The sequence below is a fragment of the Canis lupus genome, chromosome 8 (assembly GCF_011100685.1).
Source record: "Canis lupus familiaris isolate Mischka breed German Shepherd chromosome 8, alternate assembly UU_Cfam_GSD_1.0, whole genome shotgun sequence".
Classification (NCBI taxonomy): Eukaryota; Metazoa; Chordata; class Mammalia; order Carnivora; family Canidae; genus Canis; species Canis lupus.
Window position 1 is genome coordinate 60226943 of NC_049229.1, and position 23269 is coordinate 60250211.

The 23269-nt window shown below is 38.2% G+C and overlaps 1 protein-coding gene and 1 pseudogene across 16 annotated transcripts in view; both read right to left on the reverse strand.

Moving 5' to 3' along the window:
• Nucleotides 1–23269, reverse strand: part of EML5 (EMAP like 5) — a 183087-nt gene that overhangs the window by 48788 nt on the left and 111030 nt on the right. For 15 of the 16 annotated variants that reach the window (XR_005363659.1, XR_005363660.1, XR_005363661.1 and 12 more), the window contains 2 exons: nt 2439–2591; nt 1573–1704 (listed from right to left, as the gene is read on the reverse strand). Coding sequence is in view for 12 of the 16 variants with exons in the window: in XM_038545507.1 (XP_038401435.1) it covers nt 1573–1704; nt 2439–2591 (285 nt within the window). In the remaining 4 variants the exon portion in view is untranslated. Of the gene's footprint in view, nt 1–1572; nt 1705–2438; nt 2592–8206; nt 8360–23269 lie in introns of those variants that run through there. The other variant, XM_038545514.1, reaches the window with a different exon arrangement.
• LOC106559189 lies at nt 5073–5489 on the reverse strand (annotated as a pseudogene).

The window sequence follows — 23269 nt, forward strand, 5'->3', positions numbered from 1 at the left end:
CGGGAGGGAAATGGTGCCTGTTAGCTCTTTTGTTCTTAGATAGTTTCCCAACTCATATGCTCTGAGATTAGTAAAACAAAACTCTCTTCTACATACTCCATGGGTTTTCCAATTGCTGCTTCCAGGGCTGTTTGTTACACTGTGTCATTAAGGGGGGAGACTCAGTTTCCTCTCACCCTCCTGGCTCTCCCAGAGCCAAAAGGGCTGATTTTTAAAGTTCTAGGTGTTAAGCCTAGAACAGATTGTAAGAATTTGTGTAATTTGACCCCTCTGGTTTTCAAAGCCAAATATTTTGTCTTTTCCCTGTGGGCTCCCCACTGTGATGGTCTGTTTCTCTCCTCTCTCCAAGCCCGCAGTGTCCCTCCTCCCTCCTGAAGAGAGTCCTATGAATCCTTTTAGTTCTCAACCGCATCTCCACCCTTCCTACCCTCTTCGTGTGGCTTCTTCTCTACATTTAGCTGGGGAGAATCTCTTTTGCCAGTCTTTGGGTCATTTTCTGAGTTATTTACACTGATGTGGGTGTTAGTTGTATCTGTATCTGATACAAGGTGAGTTTAGCACCCTCCTACTCTATCTTCCCTAGAAGTAGGATGTTTACCTTTAATGGGAAAAATTAGTCTTAAATATAAAAACCAATTTCCTCCACAGTCAACCACATATTGAATTCATAAATGGTTTAATTTTTATGTGTGTATACACATAAAAACTATTTTTGTTCCTATGCATATAAAAAACCACAGAAATAAATTTGAGGATTTTTTAAAAAAGCATTTTGTTTAATTATGTTTGGAAAAACTTTAACAATTAGATTTATGTAAATAAATACATGAAACAAAAATCCTTAAAAATGGAGCATTTAGGGGTAGCCCAGGTGGCTCAGCGATTTAGCACTGCCTTCAGCCCAGGGGTGAAGACCTGGAGACCCGGGATCCTGGAGATCCGAGATCGAGTCCCAAGTCAGGCTCCCTACAGGGAGCCTGCTTCTCCCTCCGCCTGTGTCTCTGCCTCTCTCTCTCTCTGTGTGTCTCTCATGAATAAATAAAATCTTTAAAAAAAAATGGAGCATTTAAAATATTTAGCATTTATCCAAATTATTAAACATTGCCATGTGCAAAGCATTTTACTAAAAAAACAAAGATAAAGATACTCATTAAATTCTGTATGTTATATAATTGTGACTATTTTTAAGAAATGTGTTTTATTGAATGACGGTGAAAAGACATTAAAATCCTCATTAACATATCTATTTTCCAAATTTTCAATTATTATTTATACTAAACTTATCTGACAAAAGTGAGGACAAATGACTGAAAAACTTTTTTACCTAATATTTAATTTACTTTACAAATTAAAGAACTTATTACTCTACTACCACTTGAGTTATAACTTAAGTATTGAAAAATCTAAACTGGTAGCATCCACTTTCAGATGTTAAATAAAGGAGTAGAAAGTAATTTTGAGAATGTTTCTCACAAGGATTCTGAACTCATTTGTTGAATCACTTTTTGGTTTCTTTAAAATAGTATGCTAAATCAAATGAACTTTTACCAAATAGGTTATTTAAATTCTTACCTCTAATATCCCAATCAACATGGGTTATGTAACTGGTAGCGCCTTTGCATATTCCTACTCGTTTACTACTCATCACATTGTATATATCTATAAAACTGTCATGGGATGCTACCGCAAGGTATTTCCCAGAACCTAGAAGAGAAACATATTTGCTTGAGATTTTCTATCTTTAAAAATATTTTTTACACTCAACAACTAGAGTTAATTTTCTTAATATTTTTTTGGAGGAACTCTTATCTTAGGTGTTTTGTAAATTATAGCAAAATGTGTATCAAGTGACAAACTGTAACTATATATTTTCAAGTATATTATGATTAACAAAATGTTTTCTTTGGTGTAGTGAGACAGCTCAATGGAAAGCAAGGACCAAAAACTATATACCATATAATTAAATACAGCATGTGTTTAAAAAGAAAGAAAGAAAAGAAAAAAAAAAAGCCCTCTAAATTTAGAAGAAATGGAGGTAAACTAACAAATTTTGCCTTAACATTAGTACTTCCCACATTATAGTGTATTTTGTCAGAGTGAATACATGGAAATTGATGAAGCAAAATTAATGCAAAATTTCAAAAGTATTAAGAATATAATGAAGATAGTCATCCAATATATGTTAGAAATGAAGAAACCGAAACCCAGAGAAGTGCCTTGGCTCAAATCACACAGAAAATTTAGTGACAGAATTGGCACTAAGCTGGATATTTTGCCACTGATCTAATACGGGAATTTTACCTCCTACCTTATTGTCTTTTCTAGTAAAAAATTAAAATTCCAAGATAGAATAATGGTTAATAAAAATTACATATTGATATATTTGCTTACTACCTCACCCAAGTTAATAATCAAATATGATTTCAACGCTGTCTTACCTGGTGAAAATCGAATATCTGAAATAATATCTTTTCTGTGGTGAAAAGACACAAGGTCCTCTAGAGTATCTGCATTTGCCATTAAGAAACTTCCATCATTCAGACCTACAGCTAAAGCTTTACCGTCAGGAGAAAAACAGCAACATCTCCCACCTAAAAGAGACAGACAGCATATATCAGGTGATTTTCTTTTTTTTTAATTATGTGCTTAAGGAACTTCTAATTTCAAAGAGAATTTCTGTATCCATTATGGCCCCAAATCAGTATTCAAAAGGAGTCAAGGGATGCAGGCAACAGAGTTTTCTACTGAAATCAGTGGTATGGAAACCATTCCCCTCTTCCAAATGTAACAAAAGTACTAATATTTACCTTAAAAAATTAAGTTGATGAAAGATAATGAGAGATTTTAACTAGTGTAAAAAGCCAATGACATATGCGGAAATTTTTGTGTGTGTGTGTGTGTGTGTGTGTGTGTTTGAGATTACTACCTCTGTAGTTTCTATCCAACAAATCAGATTTTTTTTTTTTTTACAAATCAGAAATTTAAGAAATAAGGCCATCCTTACAAAAGTCCTTTCAAATTTGAAAAAATATGACAATAGATAATTACTAAAGCTAGGAAGATCTATCCATGCATGGAAGATCTAATCATGCTTGAAGAAATAATGATGCTAATATTATTAATTTTGAAGAAAAAAGAATTAATATGTATTGGGAAATAAACAAAAATGGGCTTGCCCTGATAGCAAGGGATATATGGCAGACATATTCAAAAGTCCTAAGACTTTTGGTGTCATACATAACATTTGGAGAGGGAGAGATGGGGTACAGCTGTTACAGAATGAAAAGTTACAGAATGAACTAAGAACAAGTTATTTATTTATCATTTCATTATCAAGAACATATTGATAATGAAGAAATCTAGGATGATTTTTGAGATTTAAGAGATGATGGCAACCTGCAGCTGGAGTCAAAGTGATGACAAAGGTGAGGATTTGGATATTTTGAAGATAGAGTTGCCAGGACTCTTAGTGGGAGGAGAGCAGAAGAAAAAGATAAAAATCAAGAATATTTTTTTCAAATGGTGATATTATTCCCAAGATGGAAAAAACTGAGGAAGTACAAATGTTTGGCTTTATACCCATACAGTTAAGGATACTTATGAGAAATTAAGTGAAGACATTGAGAAGCCAGTTTGATATAATTATACTTCTCTGAAGTTCAAAGGAGAGGACTAGACTAGAGATATAAATATGGGAAACAGTGGCATACAGTTAGTAGTCACAGTCATGAACTTGGATAAGAGCTTGTTATTAATTTATTGCCTCTCAGCTCCAAATCCACCCTTTTCTTTCCTGCTATGTGATATTAGAGCTAGGCCCTGTAGATATTTTTCCTTTTCCAGCTAATTTGATTTTGTGAAGGGTCCTTGCAAAGCCAAAGAAGGAAGAGATTTTTCTTTCCTCTGGTGTGCTGGAACCAGTAGATGAGATTAATGACAGGGCAAGGGTAGGTATGGGGGATGGGATTGGGAATGGAAGATTTTCTCTGCCACCACAGCAAAAGATTTCTTTGACCAGCCCTTTGGCAAGTTTCTTTTTCAATGGCACCCATATCCTCTCCAAAGAGATCTGAATCTGCCTGGGAGAGGAGAGGAAGAGTCCTTCCTTAATCACCATCCACTAATCCTGCAGGTGGCAGTTGCTTTCTGCAGTTGCTACTCCTATACTCCTTAGAATCCTCCTTACCTCTTTTAGTAGCTAACCATCTTTTATTAGTTAACAACACTTATTCATATTAAATTTCCCCTATTCCATTTACTAAGGTGGTTTCTGTCTGTAAATTATAGCAAAATGGTTACAGAACTGGTACTGAAGTAGTCATAGGAGACAGATCATTGAAGATGGAACTTTTTGGAATTGGTTTAGTCATGCCTTTGGATATATACACAGTGCTGAGCCCTTAACAATGGGAAATGGGATGCACTGGCATAACAATCAAGTAATCTCCTGTGGTTAACTATAGAGTGTCTAAGGAAGTAAAATGCCCTGGGAGTCCAAGAGGCTGCTGTCTTTGACACAAAATAACGATGACCACAAGAATGATACTGTGCAAAAGATTCCACTGAGTGCCTGGAACATTTAAAAGAAAGAAGGAGCAAGCTCAGGTCTGTCTGTCTATTTATTTTTTAAAGATTTTATTTACTCATTCATGAGAGAGAGAAAGAGAGAGAGAGAGAGACAGGCAGAGGGAGAAGCAGGCTCCATATAGGGAGCCTGATGTGGGACTCGACCCGCGGGTCTCCAGGATCACGCCCTGGGCCGAAGGCAGGCACTAAACCGCTGAGCCACCCAGGATCCCCAAGCTTAGGTCTTTAAACTCTCAGTATGAGTCATGGTCTGAATAGAGAACACAAGCTGATGTTGCTAAAAATTAAAAGACAAAATTTAATTGTGTAGGTTGCAAATTTACAATGTCAGTTGAATTCCCAGTCTCACCAAGTTTCTTATGTGATGGGGCACTGATTGGAAAGGAAGGAATTTCGAACTGTGGAATGGGAGCATCCGGTTAGATTCAGACAAAACTGAAAATCCTTTTTTTTTTCCATGGAGGCATTTTATTTGCACATATGAATTACATCCCTAGAAAAAGAATCCCAGGATTTTTCCCTCCTGTGTGTTTTCGTCTTGTTTCTTTGTGGTCCATGATGCCAGCTAAGGTTGTCAGTACAATGAAATCAAACTGGTGGGATGGGAGCAGGTTATTCTGCCATTTTTCTAGATCTTTCAGTTGTACATCAAATCTGGGGCTGATCACTCCACACTTGTTTAACCTGCCTGTGAGGTTCACAACAATTTTCCCAGCTCTGTGATCATCGATGATTTCAAATTCGCCAATGTAACCATGCTTCATTATCACAGTGAGAAATCGGACGATGACTTTGGAGCATGGCCTGATAAGAACCTAGCGCTTGCCTCTTTTTTCAGCATTGTTGATGCTCTTGAGAGCATCTGTCAGGACGTTCATGCGCACCATGTGGCTCGGCCGCCATCCAGGAGGATGTGGCCCCAACCACTAAGGCCATGGGGCCGCAGACCAAGTCGGGCTATGGCCTCTCAGAGCGGTCAGCAGCTCCGGTTCCCGCCAGTACTGCGGCCAGTGCTCCACAGGCCGGACTCTCCCAAATGTGCGGAGCGTGCAGCGGACCGACATGACTGACTCTCCCCTACTTGGCTTAAGTGCCACCGCCCCCCCCGCCCCCCGCAAGGGCAACATCCTCTGCCCAAGAGGGCTCTGGCACCGAAATCGAGGCTCAGACTGCAGGATGGCGCTGATAGCCGACCGAAAATCTTTTTTTGAATCTAAAGATTTTATCCATTTATTCATGAGAGACACATATAGAGAGGCAGAGACACAGACAGAGATAGAAGCGGGCTCCATGCAGGAAGCCTAATGTGGGACTTGATCCCAGATTCCAAATCACACCCAGGGCCAAAGGCTGATGCTCAACTGCTGAGCCACCCAGGCATCCCCAAAAACTGAAAGTCTTGAACTTCTGTGTTTACTGAGTCTCAGAGCTGGGGCCAAGTTTGCTCTCCTGTGTCTGGGAAGACTGACCTTCTGGGGTAAATGCTTTGCAGGGGATGTTTAACATTCTGAAGAACCATCACAACTACTTCTCTGCTGTCACTAGACTCCTAGCTTGGATCAAATCTCAGCATGCTCTAGGTCGGAGGTTGGCAAACTTTTTTTTAAGGACCAGAGAGTAAATATTTTCAGTGTCGCAGGCCATATGGTCTCTGTCACTACTATTCAACTCTGCTACTGTAGCACAAAAGCAGATATAAATAGTACATAAATGAATGGACATGGCTGTGTTCCAATAAAATATTACTTACAAAATCAGGAGGTGGTCTGGATTTGCTAACATTTGATATAGAGGAAGGAATACAAAAGCTTAGGGAGGTAAGAATGTTGCAGCAGATTTTTCATATGCAACCTATATGTCTGCCCACCAAGAACAACCCCCTCAAAAGTCTAGAAAATAGTCCCTTTACAAAACCATTGAGAAATAACATTAAGGGCAACATCTACATCTTTGAAAAGCTCTATGATATCCTCCTGTGTAGATCAGGAATGGGAGACGTCTCCATTAATATGGGCTTCCTGATTCAATAGGGATCATCTAGGAAAAGCAGAAGCCAAGTAGCAGCACTTAAAAGAGCAGATTTGGGCAGCCCGGGTAGCTCAGCAGTTTAGCGCCACCTTCAGCGCCACCTGGGTGTGATCCTGGAGACCTGGGATGGAGTCCCACATTGGGCTACCTGCATGGAGCCTGCTTCTCCCTCTGCCTGTGTCTCTGCCTCTGTCTCTCTCTCACGAATAAATAAATAAAATCTTAAAAAAAAATAAAAATAAAAGAGCAGTTCTTTTACCAAAAAAGGGCAGCAGGAAGGTACTAATAATCAGAATGTTCTGGCCTGTGGAGATTTCTGATGGTGACTAAAAAATCATGGTATCTGAAGGAATGAAACAGATGAGTAGACTACTAGATTAATGTTTGTTCTATGTAACAGAAAAAACTCCAGACCTGGTGGCTAAGAAACGGACTTCAGATACCATGATGGAAAGTCACAGATTCTCAGCTTGTTTTCAGACCTGGGCCAATCATATACTTAGAGCCCCTGATTAAAGGGAAGGCTAAGTCTCATTGAAAAGGACCCTGTAGCAATGCCACAGCATATTAAGTACATCTTCTTCCAAATCAATCAGTGGCCACAAATGGCTCAACTGAAGAAAAGGAAATACTCAAAAAAAAAAAAAAAAAAAAAAGAAAAGGAAATACTCAAACATTCAGGAATTAGTAAACAGGGCTCTGAACTGACACTAATTCTGTGAATTCCATCCAATTCCTGAATTGTAGCATTTATACCTGGCAACTTGTAGAATCCACTAGACTGGTTCCATGATCCATGGGATAAGGGTCATTACAAGGAAAAATAAGTGCAAACTCCTGGAAATTTCTCTCTCTCAAGATAATAAATCAGATGCAAAACTGCAGGCTTGAGAATTGAAAAAAATCAGTGATACTACCAAAGACTTAAAATATGCACTAGTGATGGGATGCCTGGGTGGCTCAGTGGTTGAGCACCTGCCTTTGGCTCAGGACATGATCCTGGAGTCCTGGGATCGAGTCCTGCATCGGGCTCCCTGTATGGAGCCTGCTTCTCCCTCTGCCTATGTCTCTGCCTCTATCTCTGTGTCTCTCATGAATTAAATAAATAAAATATTTAAAAAAATACACTGGTGAAAATATCTAACACGCTTAGACTTGCCAGTTTGGTCTATGTGAAATAAGATGGATTTTGTTTATTTTTATTTTTTTTAAAGATTTATTTATTCATATGAGAGAGAAATTGTGAGAGAGTGTGGTGGGGGGCAGAGGGAGAGAAGAAGACTCCCTGCAGTGTGTGGGGCAAAATTCAGGGCTCCATCTCACGACCTTGATATCATGACCTGAGCTGAAATCAAGAGTCGAATGCTTAACCAGCTGAGGCACCCAGGCTCCCCTAAGAGGGACTTTAGATACTAACCATGGATAATAAATTTAATCAGGTAGCAATACTAACTGAAGCTACTCTTCCAGATCTTTACAAGAACAAACAAACACAGCCCCTAACATTTTGCATGCAGTTACTGCCCTAGTTAATGCTTTTTTCCTCCACCCCAATTTATAAGGACCACCAGAGCAGTCTGCTTTTACCTGGCTTGTATCTGTGCACACCATCAAAGCCTTGCCTCAGGGCTATTCAACTCTCCTGTTTTTTGCCATAATATAGTCCAGAGAGATCCTGATCGTCTTGACATTCCACAAAACATCTCAATGGTCCACTACATTGATGACATTATGCAGAATGGATCTGGGGAGCAGGAAGCAACAAGTACTTTAGATGTCTTAGTGAGACATAAGTGAATCAAGAGAGTGGAAGATAATTCCCACAAAAAATTAAGGGACCTGCCACCTCAGAAGCTTCTGGGGATCCAATTCTCTGGAATACATCAAGATACTCCCTTTAAAGGTGAAAAGCAGGTTGCTGCACCTTCCATCACCTACCACAAACAAAAGGAGCAAAATGCCTTTTATGCCTTTTGGAAGTCTACACATTTGAGTTAGCTGCTTCTATTCATTTATCAAGTCACTTAAGAGGCTTCCAGGGGACCAGAAGAGAAGGCAAGCTGATCTTCCATTTAGGCCTTATAATCTAGCAAATACAATGATACTCAAAGTGTCTGTGGTAAATAAAGACACTATTTGAAGTGTCTGCATGAAGCCTCTGGAAAGCTATTCAAGGAGAATTGTACCGCAGATCTCTTAGATTTGGGAAAAAAATCCGTACCCTTCTTTATAGGTAACTATTTTCCCTTTGAGAAGGTGTTTCAGCCTTACTACTTGGCCTTGGTAGAGACTAAATGCCTAACTACGGGATATCAGGTGACTATGTGTCCTAAGCTTCCTCCCTGAATCGCAAGTTACATGACCTATCTAGCCATAGATTGGGTGTGCAGAGCAGCTATCTATGATCAAATGGAAATGGTATATAAAAGACCAGTCTTCCACAGATCTGGAAGTCAGAAGTAATTTGCATGAATAAGTGGCTCAGAATCCAACAATACTTCCTGCTACAATATCTCTTCTCTCTCCCAGTCTATACCTGTGGCCTCACAGGTATTCTTTAATGATCAGTTGACTGAGGAAGAAAAAACTTGAGCCAGATTTACAGATGTTTCTATATAGTATATGTTGGTACCCATCTGAAGTCACTATAGCCCCACTCAGGGGTAACCCTGAAGGATAGCAGTAAAAGTAAAATTTCACAATGGGCAGCACCTTCAAGCAGTACATTTGGTTTGCCACTTTTGTGGTGAGAAATGACCAGATGGACAGATTTATCCTGACTCATTAGCAAGTGTTAACTAGTTGGATGATCAGTTGGGGACTGGATTCTTTCAGGATTAGAAAGAATGGAATTTTCCTTGATAGAAAATGAAACTTTCAAAAAGGGCAAGGTATGTGAAGATTTTTGTGTCCTACAGAATGCCCAAATCGTCTATTCCAGAGGAGACCAGTATTGTGCTCTATGGATCTCAGAGAAGCCTCTTTTCCTAGCCAATTAGTACTCACTCAGTGAGCCCATGGTGACAAAGACAGAGTTTATGCTAGACTTGGAAAACATAGATTCTCTTTTTCAAGGTTATCTTGCTACCGCTGAGTGTCTAATATGCTAACAGTAGAGATCAAGTGAACCTCTGATACAGTACCATTCCCTAGGGGGATCAACCAGCCAACTGGTAGCATATTGATTATACTGAGCCTCTTCCATTATGGAGGAGGCAAAGATTCATCTTCACTAAAACAGACATGAATTCTGGATTTGCCTTCTATGACCATTATGATCCTGCTAGCACTGCCATCCATGAACACATGGGATGCCTTATCCACCATCACCGAATTTAATGCTTCTGATCAAGGAACTTATAATCAAAAATATGTAGCATTAGACTTATACCCATGGAATTAATTTTATCACAACTCCCACTACTCAAGAGAAAGTTACTAAAAGAACAATTAATTAACAGTGGAATGGCTTATTGAAAACTAATTTATGGCACCATCTGAGAAACAATGCCCTCAAAGATAAGGGTTTTGTCTTACAGCATGCAACACATGCTTTGAATCACAGACCATTGTCTACTTCATAGCCGGATAACACAGGTCTGGAAATCAAGAAGTAGAAGTGAGAAGGACTCTTCTCACCATTCAATCTAATAACCAACTTGCACAATTTTGTTTTACATCCTGGCAACTCTGAGCTCTGCTGATTTAGTCTTATCTCCCAAGAGCAGAGAGAATTCTTTTACTAGGGGACATATGCCTCTCTGAAATGGAAGGCGAGAGTGCCACTTGGCCATGTTGGGCTCCTTGTGCCAGTGAAACAGCAGGCAAAGAGAAGGGCTGTTACTCTTCTGGCTAGAGTGATTGTTCCTAATTACAGAGGCGACACTGAGTTATTGCTACACACTGAGGGCAAAGGGGACTATATCTGAAACCCAGAGGGATTCATTGGGATGCTTCTTAGTTTTCCATGACCAATGGTAAAACTTAATGGAACAACCACCAGGAAAAAAATCAGGTAGAGATACTGAGATTTCACATCATTTAGCAATGAAGGTCTGGGTTACCTCATGAGCTAAATAACTCTAATTATCTGAGGTTCTGGCTAAGACAAAGAAAATATGAAATGGATACTAGAAGAGGGAAGTCAGAGATATCAACCATAGCCCATAACCAGTTACAGAAATAGGGACTATACATAAATGCTTGTTATGCATATATATAAACTGTTTACTTCTTTTTTTTTTAAATTTTTATTTATTTATGATAGTCACGCACACACAGAGAGAGAGAGAGAGAGAGAGGCAGAGACATAGGCAGAGGGAGAAGCAGGGTCCATGCACCGGGAGCCCAACGTGGGATTCGATCCCGGGTCTCCAGGATCGCGCCCTGGGCCAAAGGCAGGCGCTAAACCACTGCGCCACCCAGGGATCCCAAAACTGTTTACTTCTTATCTCTTGTTTTTAAATATTTTATACAAGTTCATTGGTGGTTAACTTTACAATTTAGTCTTAAGGTAAGAGAATATTCAGTAAGACCAAAAGTGAATTTGTTAGTAATGAATATAGTCAGCAATGGATACACTGACTGTTGGAGCTGTGTGTCTTCCTATTTTGGGGAGAGGTTGAGAATTTCTTCACCCGTACCAACTGCAGCTGCATCTCTTTGGTTAGAAACTTTTCGGGTAGAACACAAACATAATGTCAGTTCTGTGGTTATACCAAAGTTCAACTGTTCATAAAAAGATACATATAGATGCTAATTAGACTAAAGAGTAGTCTGTGCCAGTTATTACTTTATTGTCTTTTAGTTCCAAATCTACCATTTCTGGGGCCTTGTAGAAGATTTTTGTCTTGCCAGCAAACTGATACAAAGCTTTGCCAATAGAGGATGTTGGGAAGATACTACCAGTTCAAAGCAGGAGAAAGGGACTCTTCTAGTGTTGGATTTTACCTAGCCAGCCAGAGCACTGTTATGTGGGGAATCTGCAGCATTCTCTAACTGGGGCAGTACCCAGAGTCCCCTACCAAGGTCCCCTACCATCACATGATCCCAGGGTCCTGGGATTAAGCTCCGCATGGGGCTCCCTGCAGGGAGCCTGCTTCTCCCTCTGCCTATGTCTCTGCCTCTCTCTGTGTATCTCTCATGAATAAAGTCCTAAAAGAATAAAAAAAAATAAGGCTATGACTGCTCTGTAGGCACAGGAGACTTATGTTGCACCAGGGCCTCCTGGATAAAATTGGATCTTTGAAGGGTTATACAGTCATCGTATTCATACAGTCCTGGTTTTCAAGTTCCAGGTTACTTTTAAGTTCCAAAATACCAGCACTGAAGATATAAGACATTATTTCCAAATTTTAAAATAATCTGATAACTGGAAAATTAACATCTTTTTTTTTTTAAGATTTTATTTATTTATTCATGAGAAACACAGACATAGGCAGAGGGAGAGGCAGGCTTCCCACAGGAAGCCTGATGCGGGACTTGATCCTGGGACTGTGGGATCACAACCTGAGCCAAAGGCATATGCTCAACCACTGAGCCACTCAGGTGCCCCGGGATCATTAACATCTTAGGGCATCTAGAGTTCTATTATTTTCCTACTTCTTTCAAGCTTTAATGGAGAGGACAATCAACTAAGCAAAGTTTCAACTGTGCAAATAATTCTTACTCTAGGTTCAAAGACTTTGTCTACAAGTGGAATGTGATCACTGGATTGGTTTCTTAGATCTGCCATTATAAGTTACTACAAACTAGGTGGCTTAAAACAACAGAAATCTCTTTTCTCACAGTTCTGGAAGCCAGAGTTTGAAATCAAGGTATTGGCAGAACTATGCTCCCTCTGAAAGTTCTAGGAAGGAATTCTTTCTTGCCTCTCCCTGGCTTCTGGAGTTTCCCACCAATCCTTGATGCTCCTTGGCTTGTAGATGCATCACCTCAATTTCTGCCTGTTATTACATCATATTCTTCCTTTGTGTCTGTGTTTGTGTCTTCATAAAGCCTTCTTATAAGAACACATGTCATTCAATATAGAGTCCATCCTAATCCAGTATGACCACATCTTAGCTTGATTACATTTGCAAAGACCCTATTTCCAAATAAGGTCACATTCAAAGGTATGGGGGGTTAGGACTTACACATATCCTTTTAGGGACACAATTCAATCCACATTAGACATGATAGTAATGGATTAGAATTTCCTTCTATACATCACAAATCTAAGAACAATGAAACTAGAAATCCTTTCTTTTAAATAAACATTATAGCTTGCTATCAATAAAAGAATAATAGTCCTTACCAAAAAAGAAAAAGTTATTCAAAAAGATGTCTTCAAAGCTATCAAACAAGAGATAGTTGTATATGATGACTTCGAGGAAATACAGAAATAGATTATATTTGTATCTTTTCACCTTACTCAGACTAGTATATAGTATAGTTAGGGTCTTTTGAACATCTGGGAATACTTATACAAAACGAATTACTTTTGCAACTCAATGATAATAATGGACTTTCGTTTTGACTGCTTTTTTTTATTTTTATTTTTTAGGATTTTATTTATTTCTTTGGACAGGGAGAGCATGAGCATGAGGAGGGGCAGAGGGAGAGGAACAAGCAGACTCCTTAGCAGACTCCTTGCTGGGAGCCTGACATGGGGCTTGATCCCAGGACCCTGATCCCAGGACTCTGAGATCATAACCCCAGCTGAAGGCAGACACTAACTGATTGAGCCACCCAGGCGCCCTGTTAAGACTGTTTTAAAAAGAAAGATTATGGGGCACCTCGGAGGCTCAGTCTGTTAAGCGTCTGCCTTTTGGCTCAAGTCATGATCCTGCAGTCCCAGGATCTGCCATGTTGGGGCTCCCTGCTCTGCTTCTGTCTCCCCATCCCACCTCCCCACTTCTGTTTCCTACTCTCTCACTCTCTAAGTAGATACATAAAATCTTTAAAAAAATAAAAGAAAGATTAAGTATTACATTTTCAAGTTTCCATGCTGAAAGTTTCTCTATTTTAAGAAATATTTATTTTAAGCAATTTATTAATTAAAATAAGGTAAGACAGCCATATTTTTATAATTTCATCTTTTTACTTGAATATTTACAAGCTTTGTACTTAGTTTCAATGATTTTTACTTTTTAACACTTCTTTTGACTTATGAACACCTTAAGAAAGAAAATACAGGGGTGCCTGAGTGGCTCAGTTTGTTAAAAGTCTGCCGTCAGCTCAGGTCATGATCTCAGGGTCCTAGGATCAAGCCCTACATCAGGCTCCTTGCTCAGTGGCGAGCCTGCTTCTCCCTCTCCCCCTTCCTGCAGCTCCTTTTGCTTGTTCTGTCAAATAAGTAAATAAAATCTTTCTTTTTTTAAAAAAGAAAAAAAAAAAGGTATTTAACTGCATACAATTTCTTTTTTTCCCCAAAAAAACCCTCCACATATCTGTATTGCCCCCCCCACCTTTTTAAAGATTTTATTTATTCACTTGACAGAGAGAGAGAGAGAGAGAGAACAATCAAGGAGAGCAGTAGAGGGAGAGGGAGAAGCAGACTATCCACTGAGCAGGGAGCCTGATTGGGGCTGGATCCCAGGACCCTAAGATCACAATCCGAGCCGAAGGCAGACGTTTAACCCAACTGAACTACCCAGGCACTCCTTTATTGTCCTTTTATTGAGTATTACAATCATATCTTGAAGGAAGAGTAGACTTTTTAAAGAGCAGACTTTTAAAAATATGCCTGGCAATAAAGAAAAACTCAAGAAATAGACTTGTGTATCTTGCCTGGGTTCTAGATAAAGGGAAAAATCATACTTGGGGATTCACAAATTCAGGGTGACTTATACAAATCTTAGATTTCAAGTTACACTAATTATAGGATCTATGCAATCCTAGCTAAAGAAATCCTTAGTAGTTCTGGATGGTAGCAACTTAGGCACTCAGGCACAAAATCACTCTGGAAGAACACCTTTGATCCAGACCTCAGAAAATCCCTATAGGTAAAGAAAGCCCATTTAAACATAAGCCTACAATCCAAATTTTCAAGTACAAAAGAAAATGGAACACCATGAGAGAGTCAGCAGGAAAATAACCCCAAAGCAGCAGAAAGAAAAACACAGCATAGTCAGATCCCAAAGGATGTCAAATAACTAGATTTTATTTATTCATGAGAGACACAGGCAGAGGGAGAAGCAGGCTCCATGCAGGGAGCCTGATGTGGGACTCAATCCCGGGTCTCCAGGATCACGCCCTGGGCTGAAGGTGGCGCTAAACCGCTGAGCCACCCAGGCTGCCCCTAGATTATATATTCCTTATCTGATAGGTAAGGATTAAAGACATAAGAGAGGAAAGCTAAAACACAAACCAGGAATAATATGTTATAAAAAATTCTAAGGCAATTCGAAAACAAAATTTCTACAAATGAGAATTATCAAAATCAAATACCTAATATGTAGGTGACACAGCAGATGTGAAGGAGAAAGAGCTGCTAATTACTCAGCCATCAAAAAGAATGAAATCTTCCCATTTGCAACAGTATGGATGGAGCTAGAAAGTATTACACTAAGTGAAATAAGTCAGAGAAAGAAAAATACCATATGATTTAACTCACATGTGGAATTTAAGAAATAAAACAAATGAGCAAAAGGAGATAAAGAGAGGCAAGCCAAGAAACACTCTTAACTACAGAGAACAAACAGATGGTTGTCACCACGGTAGGGGGGTGGGTGGGATGGGTTAAATGGGTGATGGCAATTAAGAGTGTACTTGTGTTGAGCACTGAGTGTTCTATGTAAGTATTGAATCACTAAATTGTACACCAGAAACTAATGTTATACTATATATTAGCTAACTGGAGTTTAAATAAAACTTTTTAAAAAGAAAGAGAATTAAGATCTAGAATAAAGATCTTTTTTTTTTAATTAATTAATTTATTTATGATAGTCACACAGAGAGAGAGAGAGAGAGAGAGGCAGAGACACAGGCAGAGGGAGAAGCAGGCTCCATGCACCGGGAGCCCGACGTGGGATTCGATCCCGGGTCTCCAGGATCGCGCCCTGGGCCAAAGGCAGGCGCCAAACCGCTGCGCCACCCAGGGATCCCTTAAATCTTCCAGAATGCTTCACAAAGAGGTAGAAAATGTGAAATAAGCCAAGACATGGAATAATGGCACAGAATCAAACCATAAAAAGCCCTTTCAACATTCAAGTTTGCAGGGGTGCCTGGATGGTTAAGTTGGTTAAGTGTCTGACTCTTGATTGCAGTTCAGGTCATGATCTCAGAGTCGTGCTGGGCAAGGAAGGAGCCTGCTTAAGATTCTCTCTCTCGCTCTTTCCCTCCTCCTCTCCCCACTTGCATGTGCTCTCCCTATCTAAATAAATAATTTAGATTTGCAAAATCAGCTAGAAACAGTTAACAAAATGGCAATAAACACGTGCCTACCAATAATTATTTTAAATGTAAATGGATTAAATGCCCCAATCAAAAGACAGTGTAGCTGAATGGATAAAAATAGAAGACCCATCTATATGCTGCCCACAAGAAATACATTGTACAAATAAGGTCACACACAAAATAAAAGTGCAGGTATGAAAAAAGATATTCTAGGCAAATGGAAACCAAAAGAAAGCTGGGTAGCCTTACTTTTATCAGATGAAACAGACTTTAAAATAAAGACTGTAGAGGCACCTGGGTGGGTCAGTTGGTTAAGCAATTCAGGTCATGTTCCTGGGGTCTTGGGATTGAGTCCCAAGTCAGGCTCCCTGCTCTGTGGGACTCTGCTTCTCCCTCTTCCTCTGCTGCTCCCTCTGCTTATGCTCTCTCACTTGTGCTCTCTCTCAAATAAATAAAATCTTAAAAAAAAAAAGACTGTAATAAGAGACAAAGAAGATCAATACATAATGATAAAGGGGTCAATCCAACTAGAGAATGTAACATTTGTTAATATGTATTCAACAGAAGAGCACTTACATACATAAAGCAAATATTAACAGATCTAAAGGGAGAAGTAGCAATACAATAATTATAGGGGTCTTTAATACCCCATTCATATCAATAGATAGATCATCTAAACAGAAAATTAATAAGGAAACACTGGCCTTAAATGGCATGTTACACCAGATGGGCTTAACGGATATTTACAGAAGATCCCATCCAGAAACAAGAGAATACACATTCTTCTCAAGTGCACATGGAACATTCTCCAAGACAAATCATATGTTACGCCACAAAACGACTATTGATAAATCTAAGAGGACTAAAATCATATCAAGCATCTAATCCAACCACAACAGTATGACACTAGAAATTAATTACATGAAGAAAACTGGAAAACTCACAAATACATGAAGATTAAACAACATGTTACTGAACAACCAATAGGTCAAAGAATTTAAAAGAGAAATAAAAAAAATACTCTGAAACAAACAAAAATGGAAATATACCAAAATTTATGAAATAGAGCATAACAGTTCTAAGAGGTAAGTTTATAGTGATAAATGCCTACCTCAGAAACAAAAACAAATCTCACATAAATAACCTAACTTTATACCTCAAGGAACTAGAAAAAAAAGAACTGAAGGCCAAAGGTAGTAGAAGAAAGGAAACAAAGATTTGAACAGAAATAAATGGAGACTAGAAAAACAATAGAAAAATCAGGGACACTAAGAGCTGGTTTTTGAAAAGACAAAATTGACAAACCTTTAGCTAGACTCACTAAGAAAAAAGAGGGGACTCAAATAAAATCAGAAATGAAAGAGGAGATGTTACAACTGATACCACAGAAATATAAAGGATCATAAGAGACCACTCTGAATAATTATTTGCCAACAAACTACTTAGAAGAAATGGATAAATTCCTAAAAACATACAGTCTGCCAAGACTGAATTATGATGAAACAGAAAATGTGAACAGACTGGTTACTAGCAAGGAGATTAAGTTAGTAATAAAAATCTCCCAATTAATAAAAGTTCAGGACCAGATGGCTTCACTGGTGAATTTACCAAGTACCCAAAGAATAATTAATACCAATTCTTCTCAAAATCTTCTGAAAAATAGAAGAGGGAGGAACTCTTCCAAACATATTTCACCAGGGCAACATTACCTTAATACCAAAATCAGACAAAGAGGCCACAAAAAAAAAAAAAAAAAAAAAAAAAAAAAAAAAAAAAGAAAAGAAAAAAAAGAAAAAAAGAAAGAAAGAAAATTACAGGTCAATGTCTCTGATGAACATAGAGGCAAAAATCATCAACAAAGTATAAGTAAACTGAATTCAGAAATACATTAAAAGGATCATACAGCATGATCAAGTGGGATTTATTCCAGGGATGCAAGAATGATTCGACATGTACAAATCAGTCAATGTGATATAGTATCATTAACAAAATGAAGGATGGGGATGCCTGGGTGGCTCAGTCAGTTAAGCATCCAACTCCTGATTTCAGCTCAGGTCATGGTCTCAGGGTAGTGAGATCAAGCCCCACATCAGGCTCCATACTGAGCGTGGAGCCTGCTTAAGATTCTCTCCCCCTATCTGCCTCTCTTTCTCATAAATAAATAAATAAATAAATAAATAAATAAATAAATAAATAAATAAATATCATGATCATCTCATTAGATGCACAAAAAACATTTAACAAACTTAAACATCTGTTCTTAATAAAAACTCTTAACAAAGTGGATATAGAAAGAGGCTACCTCAATATAACAAAGGCCACATATGACAAGCCCACCACTAACATCATACTCAATGGTGAAAGGCTGAAACATTTTCCTCTAAGATCAGGAACAAGGATGTCTACTCTTGCCACTTTTATTCAACATAGTTTTATAAGTCCTAGCCAGAGCAACTGGTGGAGGTGGGGAAGGGGGGAAAAGAAAAAGAAAAGGCATTCAAATTGGAAAGGAAGTAAAACTGTCACTATTTGCAGATGACACATCACATATTGAAAACCCTATGACTCCATAAAAAACTGTCAGAATAAAATTCAGTAAAGTTGCAGGCTACAAAATCAATATACAAAAATCTGTTGCATTACTCTGTATTAATAACAAACTATGAGAAAGAAATTAAGAAAACTCTCCCATTTACAATTGTATTAAAAAAAAAATCTAGGAATAAATTTAACCAGGGAGGTGAAAGACCTATATATTGAAACCTATGAAGACACTAATGAAAGAAATTAAAGACAACAAAATAAATGAAAAGATATTCTGTGCTTACAGATTGGAAGAATTAGTCCTGTTAAAATGTCCCTATCACCCAAGGCAAAATACAGATTCAGTGCAATCCTTATCAAAATTCCAATGGTACTGAGTTGACTGGCTGGCCCAATCAGTAGATCCTGGGACTCTTAATCTCAGAGCAGTGAGTTCAAGCTGGGCATAGAGACTACTTAAAGAATTCCAATGGCATTTTTCACAGAAATAGAACACTGCTAAAATTTGTATATGGAACCACAAAAGACACAGAGTAGCCAAAGCAACCTTTGAAAAAGAACAAAGCTAGAGGCATCACAATCCCTGATTTCAAGCTATACTATAAAGTTACAGTAATTAAAACAGTATGGTATTGGCATAGAAACAGACATATATACCAATGGAAATGATTACAGAGTCCAGAAATAAACCCATGCATATATGGTCAAGTAATTTAAGAAAAAGCAACCAAGAATATACAATGGAGAAAGGATGGTCTCTTCAATAAGTGGTAATGAGAAAAATTGGACAGGCACATGCAAAAGAATGAAACTGAACTACTATATTACACCATTCAAAAAAATTAACTCAAAAGATTAAACACTTAAATAGAAGACTCCTAGAAGAAAACATAAGCAATAATATGCTTCTTGATACAGGTCTTGCTGATTTTTAAAATACCTAACACCAAAATCAAATATGACAAAAGCAAAAATAAACAAGTGGGACTACAGCAAGCTAAAAAGCTTCTGCACAGCAAAGGAAACCAATGAAAAGGCAACTTACTGACTGGGAGAAAATAGCTGCAGATCATATATCTGATTAGAGGCTACTATTCAAAATACATTAAGGACCTCCTACAACTCAGTAATGAAATAACAAACAATCCAGTTAAAAAATGGGCAGAAGATCTGAATAGATTTTGTCCAAAGAAGACTTACAGATTGTCAACAGGTACACAAAAAGATGCTTAATATCATTAATCATCTAGGAAATGCAAATCAAACCACAATAAGATATATCTCATACCTATTAGAATGGTTATTATCAAAAAGACAAAAAATAACAAGTGTTGGTGAGGATGTGGAGAAAACAGAACCCTCATGCATTGCCATGGGAATATAAATTGGTGCAGCCACTAGAAAAAACAGTATGGATGTTCCCCCCCAAATTAAAAACAGAACTGCCATATAATCCAGCAAGTCCACTCCTGGGTATTTATCTGAAGAAAATGAAAACAATAATTTGAAAAGGTATATGCATTTCCATGTTCATTGCTACATTATTTTCAATAGCAAGGAGATGTAATATCTAAGTCCACTGATGGATGAATGGATAAAGAAATTACGGCATGCAATGGAATATTATTCAGTCATAAAAACAAATGAAATTTTGCCATTTCTGACAACATGGATGGATCTCAAGGGTATCACCTGAGTGAAATAAGTCAGAGGCAGATAAACACTATATGATCTCTTTTATATGTAGAATCTAAAACAAAACAAAAAAACCTAAGTTCATAGATACAGAGAATAGATTGGTGGTTATTAGAGCTGGGGGAGGGCTGGAGAGAAAAAAATTGGGGTTTGGTTATAATTAAAAGCTAAAGCCAGGGGGTACAAGTTTCTAACAGTAACTTCTAATATATCATTACACAGAAGTATGAAAGGTTATCAATATTAAAAAAATATTTTCTAGACATTAACATTATATACATTAATTCATGTTACATATTTATACTTCTGGTTAATCTATAACTGGATGCCATAAAATTAAATTATTTGGCAAAATTCTCATAGGACAGTCTACATTAACTATAATGGCATTTAAAAAATATTTTTTTATTTATTTTAGAGAGACAGTGAGTGAGAGAGCATGCAGGGAGGTGAGGGAGAGAACATCCTAAAGCAGACTCCCTGCTGAGTGTGGAGACTGACACAGGGCTCAATCCCAGGACCCTGAGATCATGACCTGAACCAAAATCAAGAGTTGGACGCTTAACCAAGTCACCCAGGCACCCCTAAAATGACTTATTTCAATAAAATGTTAAACCTCAGCATCATAATATTTATATATTCATTTGCTGAAGAAAATAGTATTTGCTTACTGACTGTTTGAAGGAGATAACTGTGTTTCATAATATTAAAATCATTAGGACTTCAGTAATTTTGTAATTAACACAACCAGTATAAAACCACATATAACCCTTTGACATTAAGAAAATCTACCTATTTTCTTTTCTTTTAAAGTTTTTATATACATTTGTTAATAGGGTAATATAACACCCAGTGCTCATTACAATAAGTACACTCCTTTTTAAAAAAAATTATTTGGGGATCCCTGGGTGGCTCAGTGGTTTGGCGCCTGCCGTTGGCCCAGGGTGCGATTCTGGAGTCCCGGGATCCAGTCCCGCGTCGGGCTCCCGGTATGGAGCCTGCTTCTCCCTCTGCCTGTGTCTCTGCCTCTCTCTCTCTCTCTCTCTATCATGAATAAATAAATAAATCTTAAAAAAAAAAGGTAAAAACTCTCCAGGAAGTAAATGCATTAAAAAAATTATTTGAGAGAGAGAGAGAGAGAGAGAGCGAGCACTCGAGCACAAGTGGGGGTAGGGAGAAGGAGAAGCAGCTTCCCTGCTGACCAGAGATCCCGACATGGGGCTCAATCTCAGGACTCCAAGATCATGACCTGAGCTGAAGGCAGACATTTAACTAACTGAGCTACCTGGGCACTCCAACAAGTACACTCCTTAATCTTCATCACCTGTTTAACCCATTCCCCACCCATCTCCATTCTGGATCCTACATCCTCCATCAGTTTGTTCTCTATAGTTAAAAGCCTGTTTCTTGGGCGGGGGGCACCTGGTGGCTCAGTGGTTGTCTGCCTTTGGCATAGGTTGTGATCCCAGGGTCCTGGGATCAAACCCCGCATTTGGCTCCTCACAGGGAGCCTGCTTCTCCCTCTGCCTATGTCTCTGCCTCTCTCTCTGTCTCATGAATAAATAAATAAAAATCTTTTTAAAAAGAGCCTTTTTCATTTCCCTTTGTTCATTTGTTTTGTTTCTTAAATTCTACATGTGAGTGGAATAATATATTTATCTTTCTGACTTATTTCACTTAGCATAGTACAGCCTAGCTCCATCCATGTCATTACAAATGTTAAGATTTTTTTTCTATGACTAATATTCTATTGCATGTATATACATTCCATACACACACACACACACACACACACACACACACACACACACACACATCTTTATCCATTCATTAGTGGATGGACACTTTAGCTATAATTTGGCTATTACTGATAATGCTATTAACGTTGGGGTGCGTGTATCCTGTTGAATTAGAGTTTTTGTATTCTTTTGGTAAATACCTAGTAGTGCATTTGCTTGATCATAGAATAGTTCTATTTTTAACTTTCTGAGGAATCTCCATACTGCTTTCCACAGCGGCTCCATCAGTTGGCATTTTCACTGACAGTGCAAGGGAGTTCCCCTTCCTATTTTCCTTTTGAATCAATGGTGACAGAAATAAAAGTGAAGTATATTTATTTTAAAAAGATTATTTATTCATTTGAGAGACAGAGAGTGCACAAACAGGAGGGGTGGCAGAGGGAGATGAAGGCTGCCTACTGAACAGGGAGCTCAATGTGGGGCTCTATCCCAGGACCTCAAGACCATGACCTGACCTGAAAGCAGATAATTAATCAACTGAGCCACCTAGGCACACCCCCCAAAATGAAGAATATTTAAAAACAAACACACATAATTATGTCTTTTCTCCACAACCTAACACAAAGATCTATTCCTAAGAGCAGTCAATAATACTGGAAGATAATTTTTCAGGTCTGATACAGGACATAAATCCACAAATTCAGGAAGCATAATAAATCCTAAATAGAATAAATAAAAAATGGAGCACATACATGGATAATGTTATTAAGCTACAGAAGAAAATAAAAGAATGCTGGAAACCAGGGGAATAATAACTCTCAACCAAGAACTCCAGAAGCAGTTAAATTAGCATTAAAGAATGAGAATAAAAAAAAAATCAAAACATATTCAAAGTAATAGTATACCAAAAGCAGGAAGGGAGGTGGTAACAATTCACCCTGAGTGGTAATACACCATCTATCAAAAATTTTGAAACAAAAAAAAATAAGGCTGAATAAAAATCAGTTTGCTTTTTAAGGACAGTGGGAGGGACCAGCTTCCAGTTGTGAATGAGTAAGTCACAGGGATGAAAGCATAGGGAATATAGTCAATGGTAATGCAATAGTATTGCATGATGACAGATAGTAGCTACATTGTAGTGAGTACAGCATAGGCATAGAGAAATTGAATTGCTATGTTGTACACCTGTAACTAATGTAACATTGTGTGTTAACTATACATCAACTAAAAAAAATCAGTTTGGTTTTTAAGAACTGCAATGTCAGGGGTGCCTGGATGGCTCAGTTGGTTAAGCAGCC